This window comes from Oncorhynchus nerka, linkage group LG24 (assembly GCF_034236695.1).
Source record: "Oncorhynchus nerka isolate Pitt River linkage group LG24, Oner_Uvic_2.0, whole genome shotgun sequence".
Classification (NCBI taxonomy): domain Eukaryota; kingdom Metazoa; phylum Chordata; class Actinopteri; order Salmoniformes; family Salmonidae; genus Oncorhynchus; species Oncorhynchus nerka.
Window position 1 is genome coordinate 45,877,432 of NC_088419.1, and position 19,849 is coordinate 45,897,280.

A 19,849-nucleotide genomic window follows, 5' to 3' on the forward strand; every position below is an offset into this window, starting at 1 on the left:
ACATAGATTACAAACAATGGACAATCGAGCTAGGGGGTAAAATATCACATTACAATTACACAAGGACCTTAAGGAACATACATATACTTACAATTCTAACAGCTTTTTTGTTAGTAGAGCATTTAACCGTCTTAAAATACAGTTCAATTTCTTTTTGTAGGGTACAAAAATGTGGTTCTGTTTGTAAATGTACATTTGTGTACATGAAATTTGTCCAAAAGAATAATGAAATTAATTACATAAAAATGTTTCAGCTTATTTCTATTGTATATAAAGAATCCAAACAGTATATTCTCTCCACAGTAGTGTAAAAGTGTCCGCCATGTTTTGTGTTTTGCTTAGGGCTCAGAGGGACGTCACGCACTCAAGAAGGCTCAACCAATCACCCTACCCTACATCGCGTGCTTTACACACCAGGAACAGGAAGTGATGGACTGTTATGAAGAGTGAGTTTTGGAATACAGTCACGGTTCGGAAGGTGCTTCTTCAAACATGTATATCTTCCAGGTGGCTGCGTTATTGATAGCGTTGCTATATTATGGCAATGCTCAAACGTCGACTGTCGCTGTGAACCACACCATCCTGGGTTCAGAGCTGAGCGCAGACGGATTGAAGCAGCTCGCTGCGATAGTGGCGCCGCAGTCGCCGGTGTTTCACCCTAGCCGCGGTTCCTATTTTTCTCTCAATCTGTTGTCGGCGTTTCCAGAAGATCTGGAGGTCAGCGATTACTGCGTCGAGCTGCTGGCTATCTTTGGGCAGCGGTATTCAACATATGTAAATTGTTTGGTGTCCGCCGCGCGTCCTGTCAAAGTGTGCCAAAATTGTTATGGTTCCTACGACAACCTTATGGACATTTACACAAACATATCATCAGACCAGGTAGGCTAAGTTAACATTTGTGTTTTCTCAGAGGACTTCTTTGAGTTTATCATTGTGTTTTTAATATTAAGCGTTTCCATGTTTTTGCCCTGTGCTGCGGGTTAATTAAGATATAATCTATGGGTTAATAAGTGCGCCACTGTCACATGCGTCATGGGACCGTTGCTGGTAAGACCCTGGCTGCAGTACAAAGTGTATAGTGGTGGGGTGTGTATTGTGTAGTAGGGGAAATAGGAGATCACAAGATTAGCCATCCTAGTCACATGCCTGGTGACTAGGAGAACAAAAGCCATGACTGACTTGCCATAATGTGGATTAAATGTGTATCCTATAGCCTAATGGCAATGTTTTGTCTCATCAATTTCTCAGTACTTTAAGCTGTATCCACTGAATCCTCAATATAAGATAATGTAATTAGTCATAATAAACAATAGGGATGGTAAACGCCCTCAGTGAGACTGCTTGTGTGTCTGTTTCCAGATGGGCCCAGGGAATGTGAGCTGCAGAGACAGCCTCCTGCGTTCTGATAGGCTGATGTTGGTGTTCCTGCTCTACAACAACCTGGAGGACATCTGGACTGGTTCAGAATGTAACAGTAGGTGGACTGTTTTCTATTATAAACACATTAAGCATTTTTTGTTTGTTATTGCTGATATGTACTCATGTATACCAACCATTAGGAACACCTTCCTAATATTGAGTTGCATCTCCCCCACCCCCTTTGCCCTCAGAACAGTGTTAATTTGTCGGGGCATGGACTCTACAAGGTGTCAAGCATTTCACAGGGATGCTGGCCTATGTTGACTCCAATGCTTCCCACAGTTGTATTAACTTGACTGGATGTCCTTTGGGTGGTGGGCCATCCTTGATACACACGGGAAACTGTTGAGTGTGAGACCCTGCAGTGTTGCAGTTCTTGACACAAACTGGCACCTACTACCATACCCTGTTCAAACACACTTGTCTTGCCCATTCACCCTCTGAATGGCACACGTACACAATCCATGTCTCGATTGTTACTTTTTTAACCTGTCTCCTTCACTTCATCTACATTGATTGAAGTGGATTTAACAAGTGACATTAATAATGAATAAACTTTCACCTGGTCAGTCTGTTATGGACAGAGCAGGTGTTCTTAATGTTTTGTATGCTCATTGTATATTATTACCTTTTATATGTCTCAATAAGTCCCTTGCTTCCTCTCCTTGCCTCCTTTCCTTTGTGATAGATTCTTTGAATATAATTGATGTGTGCCAGGAGGCAGAGTATATAAGTTTGATCTTCAACCCTGCCATGGTACATCATTTCTGAATGATATCTGACTTCCTGTTTCTAAGGTTGTGTAAGCCTGGGACTCCACAGCCTGACCAATGACACCCTTTACTTCATGGCCACTCTCAACCAGTCCCTCAGATGTTTTGAGAAGTTCCAACAGGTGGGTCACTGTTGTAAGTCAAATAGAGAAAGATTGTTTAGCTAGTGCATACCAAAATGCATCTAAAATCACTAGGGAGGGAGAGGGGAGTATAGAGATGAAGTTTATAAATAACTAAAACGGTTTCCACCTTTTTGTGTGATTAAATTTTTTTCCAGGGGAACCACTCAGCGCTATGTAAGGAGTGCAAGGCCACATACAGAGGACTGAATGAGCTGTACAGCCGCATGGAGAAGAATCGCACACTCTGCATAGACATCGAGGACTCTGTATGTATTTCACAGCCACAGTTTGTCATTACATCTTGTGCCTTGTCATTCATGTTAGCCTCTGAAGCCCAGGCTTGTCACATACTGTTTTAAAGCCTGGTGAAGTTCTCCTCAGAAAGACCATTAAAAAGGGGTGGATTATGATGGCATCGAGATGGAAACTAGTGACACGTTTACACTTATCAAACCAATTAAATATTTCTTATTTCTACCTCAGAGCCAATAAAATGCAAGTGTTGAATGCCCGTGCTCCCATTCAAATTCAAAATCTAATACTGAAGTACAACAGACTTTCAATAATCAAGTCAACGAGATGAGATTTGGAAGGATGGCCACATGAGACTACATTAATGTATAATGTACACTAAAGATATGGAATGTACTCTCAATACTGTCAAAGTTTTTGTGCTATATATAGTGGAATTCTGTTTGTGCACTAGTGCCCAGGAGACTGCAAAATACATTGGAGAAGTTTAGCAAGCTTCCCCACTTCAGTGAGAGAACAACTAATAGATATGTGGAAGTATGTGTTTTGTGTTTAGACATGCAGACAAATTGGTTGTTTGATTAATTAGATCAGATCTTTTGCCAATAATTGCCTGTCAAAACGTAGCCATTGAGAAAGAAACAGCGAGATGTCACCAGGGTTGCGGCCCAATCATCACTCCTTTCTGTCAAAGTGTGCACTTACATTTACATTTAAGTCATTTAGCAGACGCTCTTATCCAGAGCGACTTACAAATTGGTGCATTCACCTTATGACATCCAGTGGAACAGCCACTTTACAATAGTGCATCTAAATCTTTTAAGGGGGAGGGGGCGAGAAGGATTACTTTATCCTATCCTAGGTATTCCTTAAAGGGGTGGGGTTTCAGGTGTCTCCGGAAGGTGGTGATTGACTCCGCTGTCCTGGCGTCGTGAGGGAGTTTGTTCCACCATTGGGGGGCCAGAGCAGCGAACAGTTTTGACTGGGCTGAGCGGGAACTGTACTTCCTCAGTGGTAGGGAGGCGAGCAGGCCAGAGGTGGATGAACGCTTGCTCAATTTCCTTCATGGATATGAAAGGAAATGACTGGTATGGAAAATCCCTCTAGCCCAAGCCAACACCAATCCAATGCTTTTAAACTTGTGTGGAGTAGTGAATGGGTGCATACTTCAGAACAAGGAGAGATTATTGGGACACACCCTAGTTCTGGTGGTGCCAGTGAGTTTCAAAGGAGGAGGTGACGTAGAGACTAGTAACTAGAAAGGGGCACTAGAGACAAGGCCAAAGCCAGAAATGGAGCAAGGGAGTCAGATGGACAAAAAAGAGTGAGTGACTTAAGAATAGAGAAGTGGGTGAGAGAGACTTTGTGGTTCTTTAAGCTCTTGTGTTGATGGTGGGTGGGGGGGATTCTTGCCTTGTTTCAGATGAATATGACCCGCAGACTGTGGAGCAAGAATTTCAATTGTTCCTTCCCCCGGGCAGAGAATGTTCCTGTCATCGCCGTGTCCAGCTTCATGCTCTTTCTGCCCATCATCTTCTACTTGAGCAGTTTCCTTCACTCGGAACAAAAGAAACGCAAGCTCATACACCGTGAGTAACCAGCTTAAAACATCCATTGTTGCAGAGTTTTGACGGGTTGGTTGGGTGGGAGGCTGTAGGGGTGGGAGGCTGTAGGGTGAGGGGGTTTATTGGGGTGTCACAGGCTTTTAAAGTGAAGTATGTATGGAAGCTGGGGTGTCTCCTGCATGCATTTTCCTGGTTTATAGAGATTTTATTGAAGGGGAGAAGGGAGTTCTTCAATGAGTGCCCCTAATAATGTGGGCTTGAGAAGGAGGGGTGAGGTAATTCAGGGTGTTGGGAGTGGTGGAGGGGAGCAGTTTAGGGGTTTCCTTGTTAATAGTGGGTTTTGGGCCTACTAACGATCTAAGCCGGAGAGTCAGAGTAATACCTTACGTTGTTTCTTTGACACATGTCATTATGGTGAATCAACAATCTTAGATGAAATGTTCCTGTTTTAAATGTTGTTTAGAGGTGATGGATGGTGGCTAACAGTAACACTTCCTGATTTCTCTCCAGCCAAACGAGCCAAGTCTAACACCAGCCTCGTGAACATCCAGGACAGGTTAAGCTGAGGAGAGAGAAGAATAAGGAAGAAAGCATTATGATGAAGAAATGGAAGAGGATGAGAAGGAATGTTCCTTTGGTTTGTCCAAAACCTCTCCTGTATGCAAATGTCATTTCCTCTGTGACTGTGGTTTCAACCAGTTCTGTAATGACAGAGAAGTCAAAAAGAGCTCCCCCTGTGGGCGAGAAGGATGCCAATCATCAGTATTTTTTTTCCTAAGATATTATAGCAAACGGAAACAGAATATTTGTAACAGAAGATTAGTTATAATTGCACTGTTCATGTCCCGCTTTGAACCGCCTACCCCCACCCCACCCATTGCTTCTACAACAAACAATAGAAATGCACCATGACCTGCTGCTGATTTAAAAGCAATGGGGAGTTAGTCTATTTTTTGTATTTAATTATGTGTCAAGAGATGAGAAATGGATTTTGTCTCTACTGTAATGCCGCTGTGACACAGACTGGCAGACAGAAAGCACTTGATGTCTCTTAGATGTGACATATACCTACCGTGTAAAAGTGGATGACAGCTGAGGTCCAAAATTATTGGTCACATTTGGGAAAGATGAGCAAAAAAGACTATCAAATAATACAAATGTTCTGTATTGCATGCAAAAAAATATATAAATGATATTCATTTACTAATACAATTGCTCAGAGAAAATAATTGGCACCCCTGTTTTCACTACTCCATCACCCTTCCCTTATTTTTATTTTATTTCACCTTTATTTAACCAGGTAGGCTAGTTGAGAACAAGTTCTCATTTGCAACTGCGACCTGGCCAAGATAAAGCATAGCAGTGTGAACAGACAACACAGAGTTACACATGGAGTAAACAATTAACAAGTCAATAACACAGTAGAAAAAAAATGGGCAGTCTATATACAATGTGTGCAAAAGGCATGAGGAGGTAGGCGAATAATACAATTTTGCAGATTAACACTGGGGTGATAAATGATCAGATGGTCATGTACAGGTAGAGATATTGGTGTGCAAAAGAGCAGAAAAGTAAATAAATAAATAAAAATAAAAAACAGTATAAAAACAGTATGGGAATGAGGTAGGTGAAAATGGGTGGGCTATTTACCAATAGACTATGTACAGCTGCAGCGATCGGTTAGCTGCTCGGATAGCTGATGTTTGAAGTTGGTGAGGGAGATAAAAGTCTCCAACTTCAGCGATTTTGCAGTTCGTTCCAGTCACAGGCAGCAGAGTACTGGAACGAAAGGCGGCCAAATGAGGTGTTGGCTTTAGGGATGATCAGTGAGATACACCTGCTGGAGCGTGTGCTACGGATGGGTGTTGCCATCGTGACCAGTGAACTGAGATATGGCGGAGCTTTACCTAGCATGGACTTGTAGATGACCTGGAGCCAGTGGGTCTGGCGACGAATATGTAGCGAGGGCCAGCCGACTAGAGCATACAAGTCGCAGTGGTGGGTGGTATAAGGTGCTTTGGTGACAAAACGGATGGCACTATGATAGACTGCATCCAGTTTGCTGAGTAGAGTGTTGGAAGCCATTTTGTAGATGACATCGCCGAAATCGAGGATCGGTAGGATAGTCAGTTTTACTAGGGTAAGCTTGGCGGCGTGAGTGAAGGAGGCTTTGTTGCGGAATAGAAAGCCGACTCTTGATTTGATTTTCGATTGGAGATGTTTGATGTGAGTCTGGAAGGAGAGTTTGCAGTCTAGCCAGACACCTAGGTACTTATAGATGTCCACGTATTCAATGTGAGCAAAGTGCTCTTTTTCCTGTCATCCAACAAATGTAAACGCCTGGAGCTTGCTAAATGGCATTTGCACTTGGATTGGAACTGGTGCTATGGTCAGATGACATGAAAATCGAGCTCTTTGGCCACTCATACCAGTGGAATGTTTTGCATCAGAAGAAAGATGCTTCTGCAGAAAATAAACCCCTCTACTGTAAAATATAGTGGATCTTTGTTATGGGGCTTCCACTGGTCCTGGGGCCCTGGTTAAGGTCAATGGTATCATGAACTTTACGTAGTACCAGAACATTTTTGCCAGGAGGCTGAAACTTGGCCACAAATAGACCTGCTAGCAAGACAATATCCCCAAGCACATATCAAAATCCACAAAGAAATGGTTAATTGGCCATAAAATCGCTCTCTGTACTTGAAAGCCATTTAAAACCTGTAGTTCGCATTGAAGAGGACAAAGATGAAGGATATCAGGGATCTGAAAAGATTATGTATGAAGGAATGGTCTGAACAAATCAATGTTTTTTGGTCACGTACACAGTTTAGCAAATGTTATAGCGGGTGCAGCAAAATGCTTATGTTACTAGCTCCTAACCATGCAGTAAAATGTCAAATGGGTGGGTCAATGACGGATAAGGTTTAAAAAAAGTGTTAATGCTTATTAAAGTTATTTCTACCTTCATTCGTATGTGTGTGTATATATATATATATATACACACACACACTATCGATCAAACGTTTTACGAAGAAGGACAGTGATGGAATGCTGCATCAGATTACCTGGCCTCCACAATCCCCTGACCTCAACCAAATTGAGATGGTTTCGGTGGAGTCGGACCACAGTGTGAAGGAAAAGCAGCCAACAAGTGCTCAGCATCTGTGGGAACTCCTTCAAGACTTTGAAAAGCATTCCAGGTGAAGCTGGTTGAGAGAATGCCAAGCGTGTGCAAAGCTGTCATCAAGGCAAAGGGTAGCTATTTTGAAGAACGAAATATAAAATTAATTTTGATTTGTTTAAAAACTTCTTTGGGATCGGTGTCCTTTCCATGGGACGGTTGAGCTTACGTAGGCTAATGTGACTAGAATTAGGTTGTAAGTAACAAGAAAATTTCCCAGGACATATTGGCAGAAAGATTAACAATACTTTAAGCTAACTGCACTGTCCAATTTACATGAGCTATTACAGTGAAGGAATACCATGCTATTGTTTGAGAAGAGTGCGCAATTTTGAACATAAGTTATTAATAAACAAATTAGGCACATTTGGGCAGTCTTCATACAATTTTTTTAACAGAAATGCAATGGTTCATATGATAAGTCTAAAACTTTACATATACACTGATGCCATCTAGTGGCCAAAATCTAAATTGCACCTGGGCTAGAGTAATACATGCCCTTTCTCTTAAGATGATGGTTAAAAAATTAAAACAGTTATTTTTCTTTGTATTATCTTTTACCAGTTCTATTGTGTTGTATTCTACTACATCCCTTTCACATTTCCATAAACTTCAAGGTGTTTCCTTTCAAATGGTACCAAGAATGTTATTTTAGGCGAGAGTGTAAAAAAGGGGCTAATCCTTAAGAGGTTTAACACTTTTTTGGTTACTACATGATTCCATATGTGTTATTCCATAGTTTTGATGTTTTCACAATTATTCTACAATGTAGAAAATAGTAAAAATAAAGAAAAACCTTTGAATGAGTAGATGTTCTTTTGACTGGTAGTGTAGTTCAACACGTTTTAGTCACCGAGAATTAAATCCATTGATTTAAATTTGAATCATACTATTTCCCCCATGAATAATGTCATTCAGTAACTGTAATGGATTTTCAAATTACTTGATTATTTTTCCAGTGTTAGCATTCAGCTGTTTATAACATTTAACATTTTACATTTAACATTTAACAGTTTATAGATAGTAATAGTTTGATATCAACAAATGTCTACTGCTTTGAAAATCATACATCTGGTATTTTCTACTAACATGATGTAATTTGCTGATTTCAGCACCCAAAATGTCACGCTCAAAAGTGAAAAAAGCAGGAAAATGTCTAAATGATTTTCTGTAAAGGGCTAAAGATTGTCATGGATCAGCTTTAATATTGCAGATTGTGGCTTCCATCAATGTTGTCTGCATAATTGTCTGCATCATTTCCAATCCCCCATATAAAAAATAGATATTTGAAAAACACCTTGAGGATTGATTATAAACAACGTTTGCCATGTTTCTGTCGATATTATGAAGCCAACACTGGGCCGTACGCACTACCCTCTGAAGTGGAGGCCGAGCAATTGCCGTACCAGGCAATGATGCAACCGGTCAGGATGATGCAACCGGTCAGGATGCTCTCGATGTTGCAGCTGTAGAACATTTACATACATTTTTTTTACATTTAAGTCATTTAGCAGACGCTCTTATCCAGAGCGACTTACAAATTGGTGCATTCACCTTATGACCTCCAGTGGAACAGTAGTGCATCTAAATCTTTTCAGGGGGAGGGGGGGTGAGAGGGATTACTTTATCCTATCCTAGGTATTCCTTAAAGAGGTGGGGTTTCAGGTGTCTCCGGAAGGTGGTGATTGACTCCGCTGTCCTGGCGTCGTGAGGGAGTTTGTTCCACCATTGGGGGGCCAGAGCAGCGAACAGTTTTGACTGGGCTGAGCGGGAACTGTACTTCCTCAGTGGTAGGGAGGCGAGCAGGCCAGAGGTGGATGAACGCAGTGCCCTTGTTTGGGTGTAGGGCCTGATCAGAGCCTGGAGGTACTGAGGTGCCGTTCCCCTCACAGCTCCGTAGGCAAGCACCATGGTCTTGTAGCGGATGCGAGCTTCAACTGGAAGCCAGTGGAGGGAGCGGAGGAGCGGGGTGACGTGAGAGAACTTGGGAAGGTTGAACACCAGACGGGCTGCGGCGTTCTGGATGAGTTGTAGGGGTTTAATGGCACAGGCAGGGAGCCCAGCCAACAGCGAGTTGCAGTAATCCAGACGGGAGATGACAAGTGCCTGGATTAGGACCTGCGCCGCTTCCTGTGTGAGGCAGGGTCGTACTCTGCGGATGTTGTAGAGCATGAACCTACAGGAACGGGCCACCGCCTTGATGTTAGTTGATAACGACAGCGTGTTGTCCAGGATCACGCCAAGGTTCTTAGCGCTCTGGGAGGAGGACACAATGGAGTTGTCAACCGTGATGGCGAGATCATGGAACGGGCAGTCCTTCCCCGGGAGGAAGAGCAGCTCCGTCTTGCCGAGGTTCAGCTTGAGGTGGTGATCCGTCATCCACACTGATATGTCTGCCAGACATGCAGAGATGCGATTCGCCACCTGGTCATCAGAAGGGGAAAGGAGAAGATTAATTGTGTGTCGTCTGCATAGCAATGATAGGAGAGACCATGTGAGGTTATGACAGAGCCAAGTGACTTGGTGTATAGCGAGAATAGGAGAGGGCCTAGAACAGAGCCCTGGGGGACGCCAGTGGTGAGAGCGCGTGGTGAGGAGACAGATTCTCGCCACGCCACCTGGTAGGAGCGACCTGTCAGGTAGGACGCAATCCAAGCGTGGGCCGCGCCGGAGATGCCCAACTCGGAGAGGGTGGAGAGGAGGATCTGATGGTTCACAGTATCGAAGGCAGCCGATAGGTCTAGAAGGATGAGAGCAGAGGAGAGAGAGTTAGCTTTAGCAGTGCGGAGGGCCTCCGTGATACAGAGAAGAGCAGTCTCAGTTGAGTGACTAGTCTTGAAACCTGACTGATTTGGATCAAGAAGGTCATTCTGAGAGAGATAGCGGGAGAGCTGGCCAAGGACAGCACGTTCAAGAGTTTTGGAGAGAAAAGAAAGAAGGGATACTGGTCTGTAGTTGTTGACATCGGAGGGATCGAGTGTAGGTTTTTTCAGAAGGGGTGCAACTCTCGCTCTCTTGAAGACGGAAGGGACGTAGCCAGCGGTCAGGGATGAGTTGATGAGCGAGGTGAGGTAAGGGAGAAGGTCTCCGGAAATGGTCTGGAGAAGAGAGGAGGGGATAGGGTCAAGCGGGCAGGTTGTTGGGCGGCCGGCCGTCACAAGACGTGAGATTTCATCTGGAGAGAGAGGGGAGAAAGAGGTCAGAGCACAGGGTAGGGCAGTGTGAGCAGAACCAGCGGTGTCGTTTGACTTAGCAAACGAGGATCGGATGTCGTCGGCCTTCTTTTCAAAATGGTTGACGAAGTCATCTGCAGAGAGGGAGGAGGGGGGGGGGAGGATTCAGGAGGGAGGAGAAGGTGGCAAAGAGCTTCCTAGGGTTAGACGCAGATGCTTGGAATTTAGAGTGGAAGAAAGTGGCTTTAGCAGCAGAGACAGAAGAGGAAAATGTAGAGAGGAGGGAGTGAAAGGATGCCAGGTCCGCAGGGAGGCGAGTTTTCCTCCATTTCCGCTCGGCTGCCCGGAGCCTTGTTCTGTGAGCTCGCAATGAGTCGTCGAGCCACGGAGCGGGAGGACCGAGCCGGCCTGGAGGATAGGGGACATAGAGAATCAAGGGATGCAGAAAGGGAGGAGAGGAGGGTTGAGGAGGCAGAGCGAGAGCGAGAGGGAAAAGGATACAAGGTAGTGGTCGGAGACTTGGAGGGGAGTTGCAATGAGGTTAGTGGAAGAACAGCATCTAGTAAAGATGAGGTCGAGCGTATTGCCTGCCTTGTGAGTAGGGGGAAGGTGAGAGGGTGAGGTCAAAAGAGGAGAGGAGTGGAAAGAAGGAGGCAGAGAGGAATGAGTCAAAGGTAGACGTGGGGAGGTTAAAGTCGCCCAGAACTGTGAGAGGTGAGCCGTCCTCAGCAAAGGAGCTTATCAAGGCATCAAGCTCATTGATGAACTCTCCGAGGGAACCTGGAGGGCGATAAATGATAAGGATGTTAAGCTTGAAAGGGCTGGTAACTGTGACAGCATGGAATTCAAAGGAGGCAATAGACAGATGGGTAAGGGGAGAAAGAGAGAATGACCACTTGGGAGAGATGAGGATCCCGGTGCCACCCCCCCGCTGACCAGAAGCAATATGGTTCAATGGACAATTACCATATGAAATTTGACATGCTCAAAAATGCTAAATTGACTGGCCTGATGAACACAGGGTGGCCGAGCAGTGATAGTTGTACCTTTCCATCACTCGTTGTGTTGATTTCATCATGTCCATTTGTTTATGTTTTCTCACTTTTGCAAAGTCACTGTGCATTTGCAATATGGTTCAATGGGCAGGTACCATCACAAATTTCTCATGCTATAAAAACCATGCAGGAATGTGAAATTGACTGGCCCGATGAACTCGGGATGGCTGGGCAGTGATTCTGGTTCATCTCAATGGCTCGTTAGGGTTGATTTCAGAATGTCACTTTTGGTGATGGTACCTCACTGTTTAAACATATTGCAAATGGACAAGAGTCACCAGCAAGTCACCGTCCATCAGTCAATTAGATATCATTCTGACAACAAATTGATACAAACTGACACTAAACCCACTTTTTCCAACTCGTTTAGTAGCCAACTATCACATACTTCAGAGCTGGCCCAAAATTCACAACGTCTTATGTTCAAACCATAAAAAAAACATAAAACACGTAGTTACGTTCTAGCTGCGGGTCCATTTCTTATGTTATGTGTAGGCCTAGCTGAGGCGACCCCGAATCCCAAGTTTCGGCTCGATCGGTCATTTGGCGTCCGAGCAAAACCCTAATTGGTGCTGAAAATCCACTTTTTTCCATGACTTGCTACGGGGTCCTTGAATGAGCTATTGGACCGAAACGTTGGGGTCTGTCTATATGGGCCGAGACGGTCGCAATGCACCTAGTCTTGTGTCTCTGAGACATTTCTAAATGTCGCCATTTTCGTAATGGTCAAAATGAATTGAAGTCATTGCAAATGTACGAAGCTGTTTCTCGGTCCGAGAACCGTCTAGAGCCACGTAACTCACCACGCACTATCGACCTGAGGTCTAGAACAGGTTTCTAAAGTTTCGGAACTCTAGGTCTGACGGTTCTTTTTTAGCTCGAACAAAGCTAACTATTGGAGGCACTGTCTGTCTCTACAAACCCCAATACGTCCCTCCTTCCAAGTTGTGTGTCTGTGTGATTTAGTTTTCCTTTGAAATTTTATGGGAAAAATGACTGATTTACAGTTCATGGGGGTTGCCTAATCACACATATGAAGTTTTGGACAGATCTGACTTTTTTAACCCCTCGAAACATCCCCTGAGACACCAATTATGGCACTTCCGGTTGGCACAGGAAGCTATAAGTCAACACATATCCTCACTGGGGTATGCTGTTACAGAATCCTGAGTTTTAAGTCCTTACATTAAGAATTGACTGATTTACACAGGGTTGAATGCACTATGTCTATCAAACTGCAGGCAGGTAATGGAAAAACACTTTTAGGGTGATTTTAACCACTTCCGGTTGATCCAGGAAGCTCAGAATCAACACAGGTAGACCTCATACTGGCCTGATGGACTGTTACCAAAGACAGGTTCATACGGCATTCATAACCCATATAGGCTTCAGGTTGAATTTAGGGGTGCAGGCAATGTATTCCTATGGGGAGAGAAGTCAATGCAAACTCTTTGAAGTAAACACCTTCTTTTATCTATTAAGGGTTAATGCCACACGGTCAAGGTTAGGCTTGCACGGATCGGGAGGACCTTAGGAACGTACCTGAGGTCGAATTGTGCTTCTCACCCTAACGGTTCACTCTCTGTCACCCAAAAGCAAATGACGTTGTGGGGCAGGCTTAATTTTGGGCCTAATTTTCTAATGGTCGCTGCGCTTAGACCGAGCAAGCTACGGTCAAGCGGGATATCTCGTTGAACTCGGCACGGCCTAGAGATTATGGTAATGCCATTGCCTGCTCTCTGTGTCTTTAAGAACCGCACTTTTTAACTCCATCCTTGCTGTGTGTGCGTGTGAGAGCTTTTCTTTGACATCTATTGGGAGAAATGACTGATTTACAGTTTAGGAGGGTTACCTAGTCACACATATGAAGTTTTGGAGAGATATGACTTTTCTAACCCTTCAAAACAGACAGTGTGACCCAATTAAAGGCACTTCCGGTTGGCACAGGAAGCTATAAGTAAACACAAAAATTGTATGAAGACTGCCCAAATGTGCCTAATTTGTTATTTAACGAGACAGCCTATAGGGAGGTCAGATACCTGGCCGGATGGTGCCAGAATAATAACCTATCCCTCAACGTAACCAAGACTAAGGAGATGATTGTGGACTACAGCAAAAGGAACACTGAGCACGTCCCCATTCTCATCGACGGGGCTGTAGTGGAGTAGGTTGAGAGCTTCAAATTCCTTGGTGTCCACATCAACAACAAACTAGAATGGTCCAAACACACTAAGACAGTCGTGAAGAGGGCACGACAAAGCCTATTCCCCCTCAGGAAAGTAAAAAGATTTGGCATGGGTCCTGAGATCCTCAAAAGGTTCATGATGTGGTGTATTTCTCAATGTCATCGGAAGAAACCCGGAACATGTTCCAGTCTGTGATAGGAAAACAGTCCTGTAGTTTAGCATCTGCTTCATCTGACCATTTTTTAATAGACCGAGTCTCTGGTGCTTCCTGCTTAAATTTTTTCAAGGCACACTTAACCATCATGGCTACCACAGCATTCTGCAACGATACACCATCCCATCTGGTTTGTGCTTAGTGGGACTATCATTTGTTTTTCAACAGGACAATGACCCAACACACCTACAGGCTGTGTAAAGGCTATTTGACCAAGAAGGAGAGTGATGGAGTGTTTCATCAGATGACCTGGCCTCCACAATCACCTAACCTCAACCCAATTGAGATGGTTTGGGATGAGTTGGACCGCAGAGTGAAGGAAAAGCAGCCAACAAGTGCTCAGCATATGTGGGAACTCCTTCAAGACTGTTGGAAAAACATAACATTCCTCATGAAGCTGGTTGAGAGAACCCTTTTTTAAGCTTTATTTAACTAGGCAAGTCAGTTAAGAACAAATTATTATTTACAATGATGGCCTACCCCAGCCAAATTGTGCCCCGCCCTATTGGACTCCCAATCAGGTCCAGGTGTGATATAGCCTGTATTCGAACCAGGGACCGTAGTGACGCCACTTGCACTGAGATGCAGTGCTTTAGACCGCTGCGTCCCATGGGAGCACACACCTACTTGATAGAGTAGGTGTGTCCAAACTTTTGACTGGTACTGTATGTATCCTACTGTCTGTAGCCTACAGTCATTTCAATTTGTTTCGAGTAGCCTAGACAATGCTTCAGAATTCGCAGGCAGTCCAGCATATTTATGTTATGGGGTAAAAGTCAATGCAAAACATTGTTGAATTAAAAAGTTCTTCTGACAGGTCCACAACAATTTGCCATTGGTTTCTCTTTCAGAAACTGTCACAGTCCTTTGCCAGATACAGCATAAATTAGTGCAAAACATTTTTACATTCTGCCAACACAGTAAATAGACTGGTAGCTTTTGTAAAATATTCGACAGTAGGCTATGGGTAAGCTACAGTATTGCTATGACTGCGACGTCATAGGCCTAAACCTATTTAATCCCAAGCATATACCAAGTCAGAACATAGAAACACAATAATCTATTGATAAACAAAATATTGAACAAAAATGATTTCTTTGCGTAGAATTGTGAGCTGTAGCCTACTTTTACATTGTTTCCAATATGCAATCAATGTCACAGAATCGCCGTGGCCTAATTTCAATAGTGCCATATTATACAGCAAATAAAAGGTGTTATTGTCACCAAAAAATGTGAATGGATGGTGTTTTCTGGGTGGAGTTGTAATACTTGTTCATGCGTGCACAGTTTTACCATATGACAGGACAGGTCTGATTTATAATTGGAAACATGCAAGTCTGATTTATAGCAGGAAACATGCGAATGTAGGCCTATGGCGCACATTCATTAATCTCTATATTTTTGGACATAGGCATTCTTTTCAGAAATGGCTCACACAGATATTTAGTGTGAAATGTACAGATTTGTAACCATTTGTATTTGTATTTATTATTGATCCCCATTAGCTGCTGACAATTGACAGATTTCACAACACACTGTGTGCCCTCAGGCCCCTACTCCACCACTACCACATATCTACAGTACTAAATCTGTGTGTGTGTGTGTGTGTGTGTGTGTGTGTGTGTGTTGCTTCACAGTCCCCGCTGTTCCATAAGGTGTTTATTTAAAAAAATATATACAGTATATCACAAAAGTGAGTACACCCCTCACATTTTTGTAAATATTTGATTATATCTTTTCATGTGACAACACTGAAGAAATTACACTTTGCTACAATGTAAAGTAATGAGTGTACAGCTTGAATAACACTGTAAATTTGCTGTCCCCTCAAAATAACTCAACACACAGCCATTAATGTCTAAACCACTGGCAAAAAATTTGAGTACACCCCTAAGTGAAAGTGTCCAAATTGGGCCCAATTAGCCATTTTCCCTCCCCGGTGTCATGTGACTCATTAGTGTTACAAGGTCTCAGGTGTGAATGGGGAGCAGGTGTGTTATATTTGGTGTCATCGCTCTCACACTCCCTCATACTGACTGGTCACTGGAAGTTCAACATGGCACCTCATGGCAAAGAACTCTCTGAGGATCTGAAAAAAATAATTGTTGCTTTACATAAAGATGGCCTGGGCTATAAGAAGATTGCCAAGACCCTGAAACTGAGCTGCACATATGCATGTGTGTGTGGCATACCCCCTGTTTACCCCCTGCGACAAACAAAGAGTCATATTCATCTTTCTGAGGTTGAGAGGTAGCTTAGACTGACCTTTAAACACACACACACACACACACACACACAAAGAGAGAGCAGAGCATGTGCAGCTGAGTAAATTGTGCTTATTATACACCTTTGAGAGGGGTCAAAGTCTGTAGATCCAATAGCTGGCTTATGGTATTATGATATATTATAGAATCATTCTCTTATGGCAGCAGTCATTCAGATGTAATCATATTCAGCTAGATGCAAAATAAACCCCTCAGCCCTCTTTCTGAAGGACCATTGAAAATAAGGCGCTCTCTCCTCCTTCAACCTACCCTTGGCTCCCTCAACCCTATAAAGGTCTTATGACAGGTCAGCTGTTGGTGACACGACAGATGCCAGATCATAATCAGAAACCTTTGCTGGCTGACTTTTTTACATTTACATTTAAGTCATTTAGCAGACGCTCTTATCCAGAGCGACTTATGTCCCTGTCCCTTTGGCTCAGTAGCGACGACAAGAGAGAGGAGAGCCACTCGAGTCCTAACGGAGTGAGAGCCCCAAGGAGTGTGGAGGGGGTCTTTCAGTGCTGCTGGGGAGGTGGACATCTGACCTCTGTGGGTGGTGCTGTGCACTGGACAGGAGGACAGGAAGGGCCCAGGCAGTCTGCCATCAGCCTGAACAGACATCTTCATAGAGGGGAGGGGGGTTGTGTTTCTGTACAGAGACAGCATAGATGGGGTAAGGTTGTCTAAGAAGATGAGGGGGATGGGGATACCAATGAGCCCCAGAGCTGGATTTGACAGAGGATACTGTAGGTCTACATCGGTCATTGTTGTACAGTGCAAGAAAGACCATCTACTCTTTCCTAACCTCCCACTCATATTGAAGCTGCGCTGATAAATCACACTATGATGGTATTATACTATCAAAAGGTATACTGCTGCTCTCTGTTGGTCACATTCATTCAGTCAGAGAGATTGAGAGGAGCAGATTTCTAGACTATAATATTTGTGTGTGTTGTCCTATGCCCACTGGGGGGCACTTTAAAACTACTCCTGGCAAACCCATAACGTTTTGTTGCACTCACCTTCCCCTAAAAAGGCACCTCTCTCTTCAAGCTATGGAGAGGTAGTTGGTTTATGAAAAATATAGCGTATAAGTGACCTTCAAATGGATGCACGTACAAACACGTACGTATGTACAGTTGAAGTCGGAAATTTACATACAATTAGGTTAGAGTCATTTAAACTCGTTTTTCAACCACTCCACAAATGTATTGTTAAACTATAGTTTTGGCAAGTCGGTTAGGACATCTACTTTGTGCATGACACAATAAGGGGGAGGCTTGCAAGCCAAAGAACACCATCCCAACCGTGAAGCACGTTGTTATGTGAATTATGTGAATATATTGAAGAAACATCTCAAGACATCCGTCAGAAAGTTTAAGCTTGGACGCAAGTGGATCTTCCATATGGACAATGACCCCAAGCATACTTCCAAAGTTGTGGCAAAATGGCTTAAGGACAACAAAGTCAAGGTATTGGAGAGGCCATCACTAAGCCCTGACCTAAATCATATAGAAAATGTGTGGGCAGAACTGAAAAAGTGCGTGCGAGCAAGGAGGCCTTACAAACCTGAATCAGTTACACCAGCTCTGTCAGGAGGAATGGGCCAAAATTCACCCAATTTATTTTGGGAAGCTTGTGGAAGGCTACCCGGAACGTTTTACCCAAGTTAAACAATTTAAAGGCATTGCTACCAAATACTATTTGAGTGTATGTAAACTTCTGACCCACTGGGAATGTGACAAAAGAAATAAAAGCTGAAATAAATCATTCTCTCTACTATTATTCTGACATTTCACATTCTAAAAATAAAGTGGTGATCCTAACTGACCTAAGACAGGGAATTTTTACTAGGAGTAAATGATAGGAATTGTGAAAAACTGAGTTTAAATGTATTTGGCGAAGGTGTATGCAAACTTCCGAATTCAACTGTACGAACACACACATACATACACACAAACAAACACACCTCTTCCATCTCTCAGGTTCTATCAAGCACATGTTTCAGAAATGTCTCTTTCCTTGCAACAGCCAGGGAGAAGGAAGGTTACACCTTTCTGTGCTAAGGTGACTTAGTGCAGATGTCCCATGCACCTGCTTGGTAGCTAGACGGAGTTCACACTTCCCCCACTGGGACATTATTACACTGGTTATTAATAAGACTGAGAGCACACTGCTGTCCTCCATTTTTTAAATGTTTATTTTGCAATACAATTTGGGTTAGGGTTAGGGTAAGCATAGGGACATCCCAAGGATCCATGATAGCACGTACCATAAAGTTTTGTTATCTTATGTTTTTATCAAGCCAAAACCACGAGATGAGTCACGAGATGAGTTTCAATATCTGTATGTCTTCTGTTTTACGCTGACAAACACTATACATGAGTTTAGAGTCAAATAAGTAGGTCATGTTCAGGTATTATAACAATGTGTAGGAGTTAGGACTGGCGCTGAGTGTCATATGACTCATCCTCATTGAAGCGTCAGACTAGAAAAATAACGTTTGAGAGAGACATTGAAAACCAAGACATTACCACCCCTCCCTTACTACCTGTCTGTTGTTTGGAGCCAAATAAGGGGAAGTGTGTTGGATACCGCTGCGGTTAGTGTCGGTGGAGGTGGAGCCATATGGCAGTGAGGATCCAGAGAACTGTCAAAATCTGCCAAGACCAGAGGCGTCAATGAGGAATGAGATGTCCTAGGAAGGGCGAGGGTTGCAATTATTTTGTCATCAGACAGCAAAAACACACATACACACTCACAGACACAACAACAAAAACACACATACGCACTTACAGACACAAGCTAATCACGTTGTTAGCAAACTACTCCCCCTTTCGTTCATACCAACTTTCTCCATGTCTCCCTTGTCGCTCTCTCCCTCTCTCTCTTCCTCTCATCTCTCCCAGATTACTGTTGTGTGTATGTTAGCGACCACTGTATGTTAGCGACCACTCCAGTCCTGTCAGTTAGACTGGTTGAATATGAGCCTCAGACAAGCCTGGATATCTCCAGACAGAGTGTCAAAGCACGACACTCCAAACATATGTGGGACAACCAGGGAAATTACCACTAGCCAAACAGACCCTGTTGGTGTAGAGAAGAGATGATTCAAACTATTAACGCCTGAAGCCAGGTTATCAATTCTACAATCACTTATTCATTTTGTGATGTGTAGTAATGATTCAATTTTATGCTTTTTTTGCCTTTAGGCCAATTTCAAAGATTAAATCATTACTTATTCCATCTTGCTTAGGTGGGGCATGAACAGATCTATTGGAGTATATTAAGTGGATACCTATTTAGATACAGATCAGAAGATGGATGAATGAATAGATGGATATATAGATACATGTTCAGATTGATGCTTGTGCTGTTGCCGCGCAGCAGAGTGACTCCTGTCCAAACATGACTGTGTTGTTCAGGCATTCCACAGACAAAACGACTACTGTTCCTTCCCACTCTTTATTTAGCCCACTAGACCATAGCAGCTACAAATGTAGGATCTTAATTTAAGCCAGTCTCCAACAGCAACAGGAAATGTGAATTATTATGTGGACACTTTTGATAGACTTAGGGGCATTCTGTAGTTGATACATCAATTTTGGACATATACATGATATATATATATATATATAT

General features: G+C 43.3%; 1 protein-coding gene across 2 annotated transcripts; it reads left to right on the top strand.

Moving 5' to 3' along the window:
• The first annotated feature begins 397 nt into the window (after positions 1 to 397).
• LOC115108047 (osteopetrosis-associated transmembrane protein 1-like) lies at positions 398 to 8,121 on the top strand. Of its 2 annotated transcripts, XM_029631947.2 has the most exons (6): positions 405 to 879; positions 1,360 to 1,474; positions 2,217 to 2,314; positions 2,473 to 2,583; positions 3,993 to 4,158; positions 4,645 to 8,121. In XM_029631947.2, the coding sequence occupies exons 1-6, from the start codon at positions 493 to 495 to the stop codon at positions 4,698 to 4,700; spliced, it is 933 nt and encodes a 310-aa protein (XP_029487807.1). In that variant the 5' UTR covers positions 405 to 492; the 3' UTR covers positions 4,701 to 8,121. The 2 variants fall into 2 exon arrangements, with proteins under 2 accessions (XP_029487808.1, XP_029487807.1); XM_029631948.2 differs by lacking the exon at positions 4,645 to 8,121 and having other exon boundaries at positions 398 to 879; positions 4,051 to 4,140.
• Positions 8,122 to 19,849: the final 11,728 nt, after the last annotated feature.

Coding starts and splice junctions, on each gene's coding strand:
- LOC115108047 (XM_029631947.2), top strand. CDS start 493: ATGTATATCTTCCAGGTGGCTGCGTTATTGATAGCGTTGCTATATTAT. Junction 880..1,359: donor CAAACATATCATCAGACCAG/GTAGGCTAAGTT, acceptor GTCTGTTTCCAG/ATGGGCCCAGGGAATGTGAG. Junction 1,475..2,216: donor GACTGGTTCAGAATGTAACA/GTAGGTGGACTG, acceptor CCTGTTTCTAAG/GTTGTGTAAGCCTGGGACTC.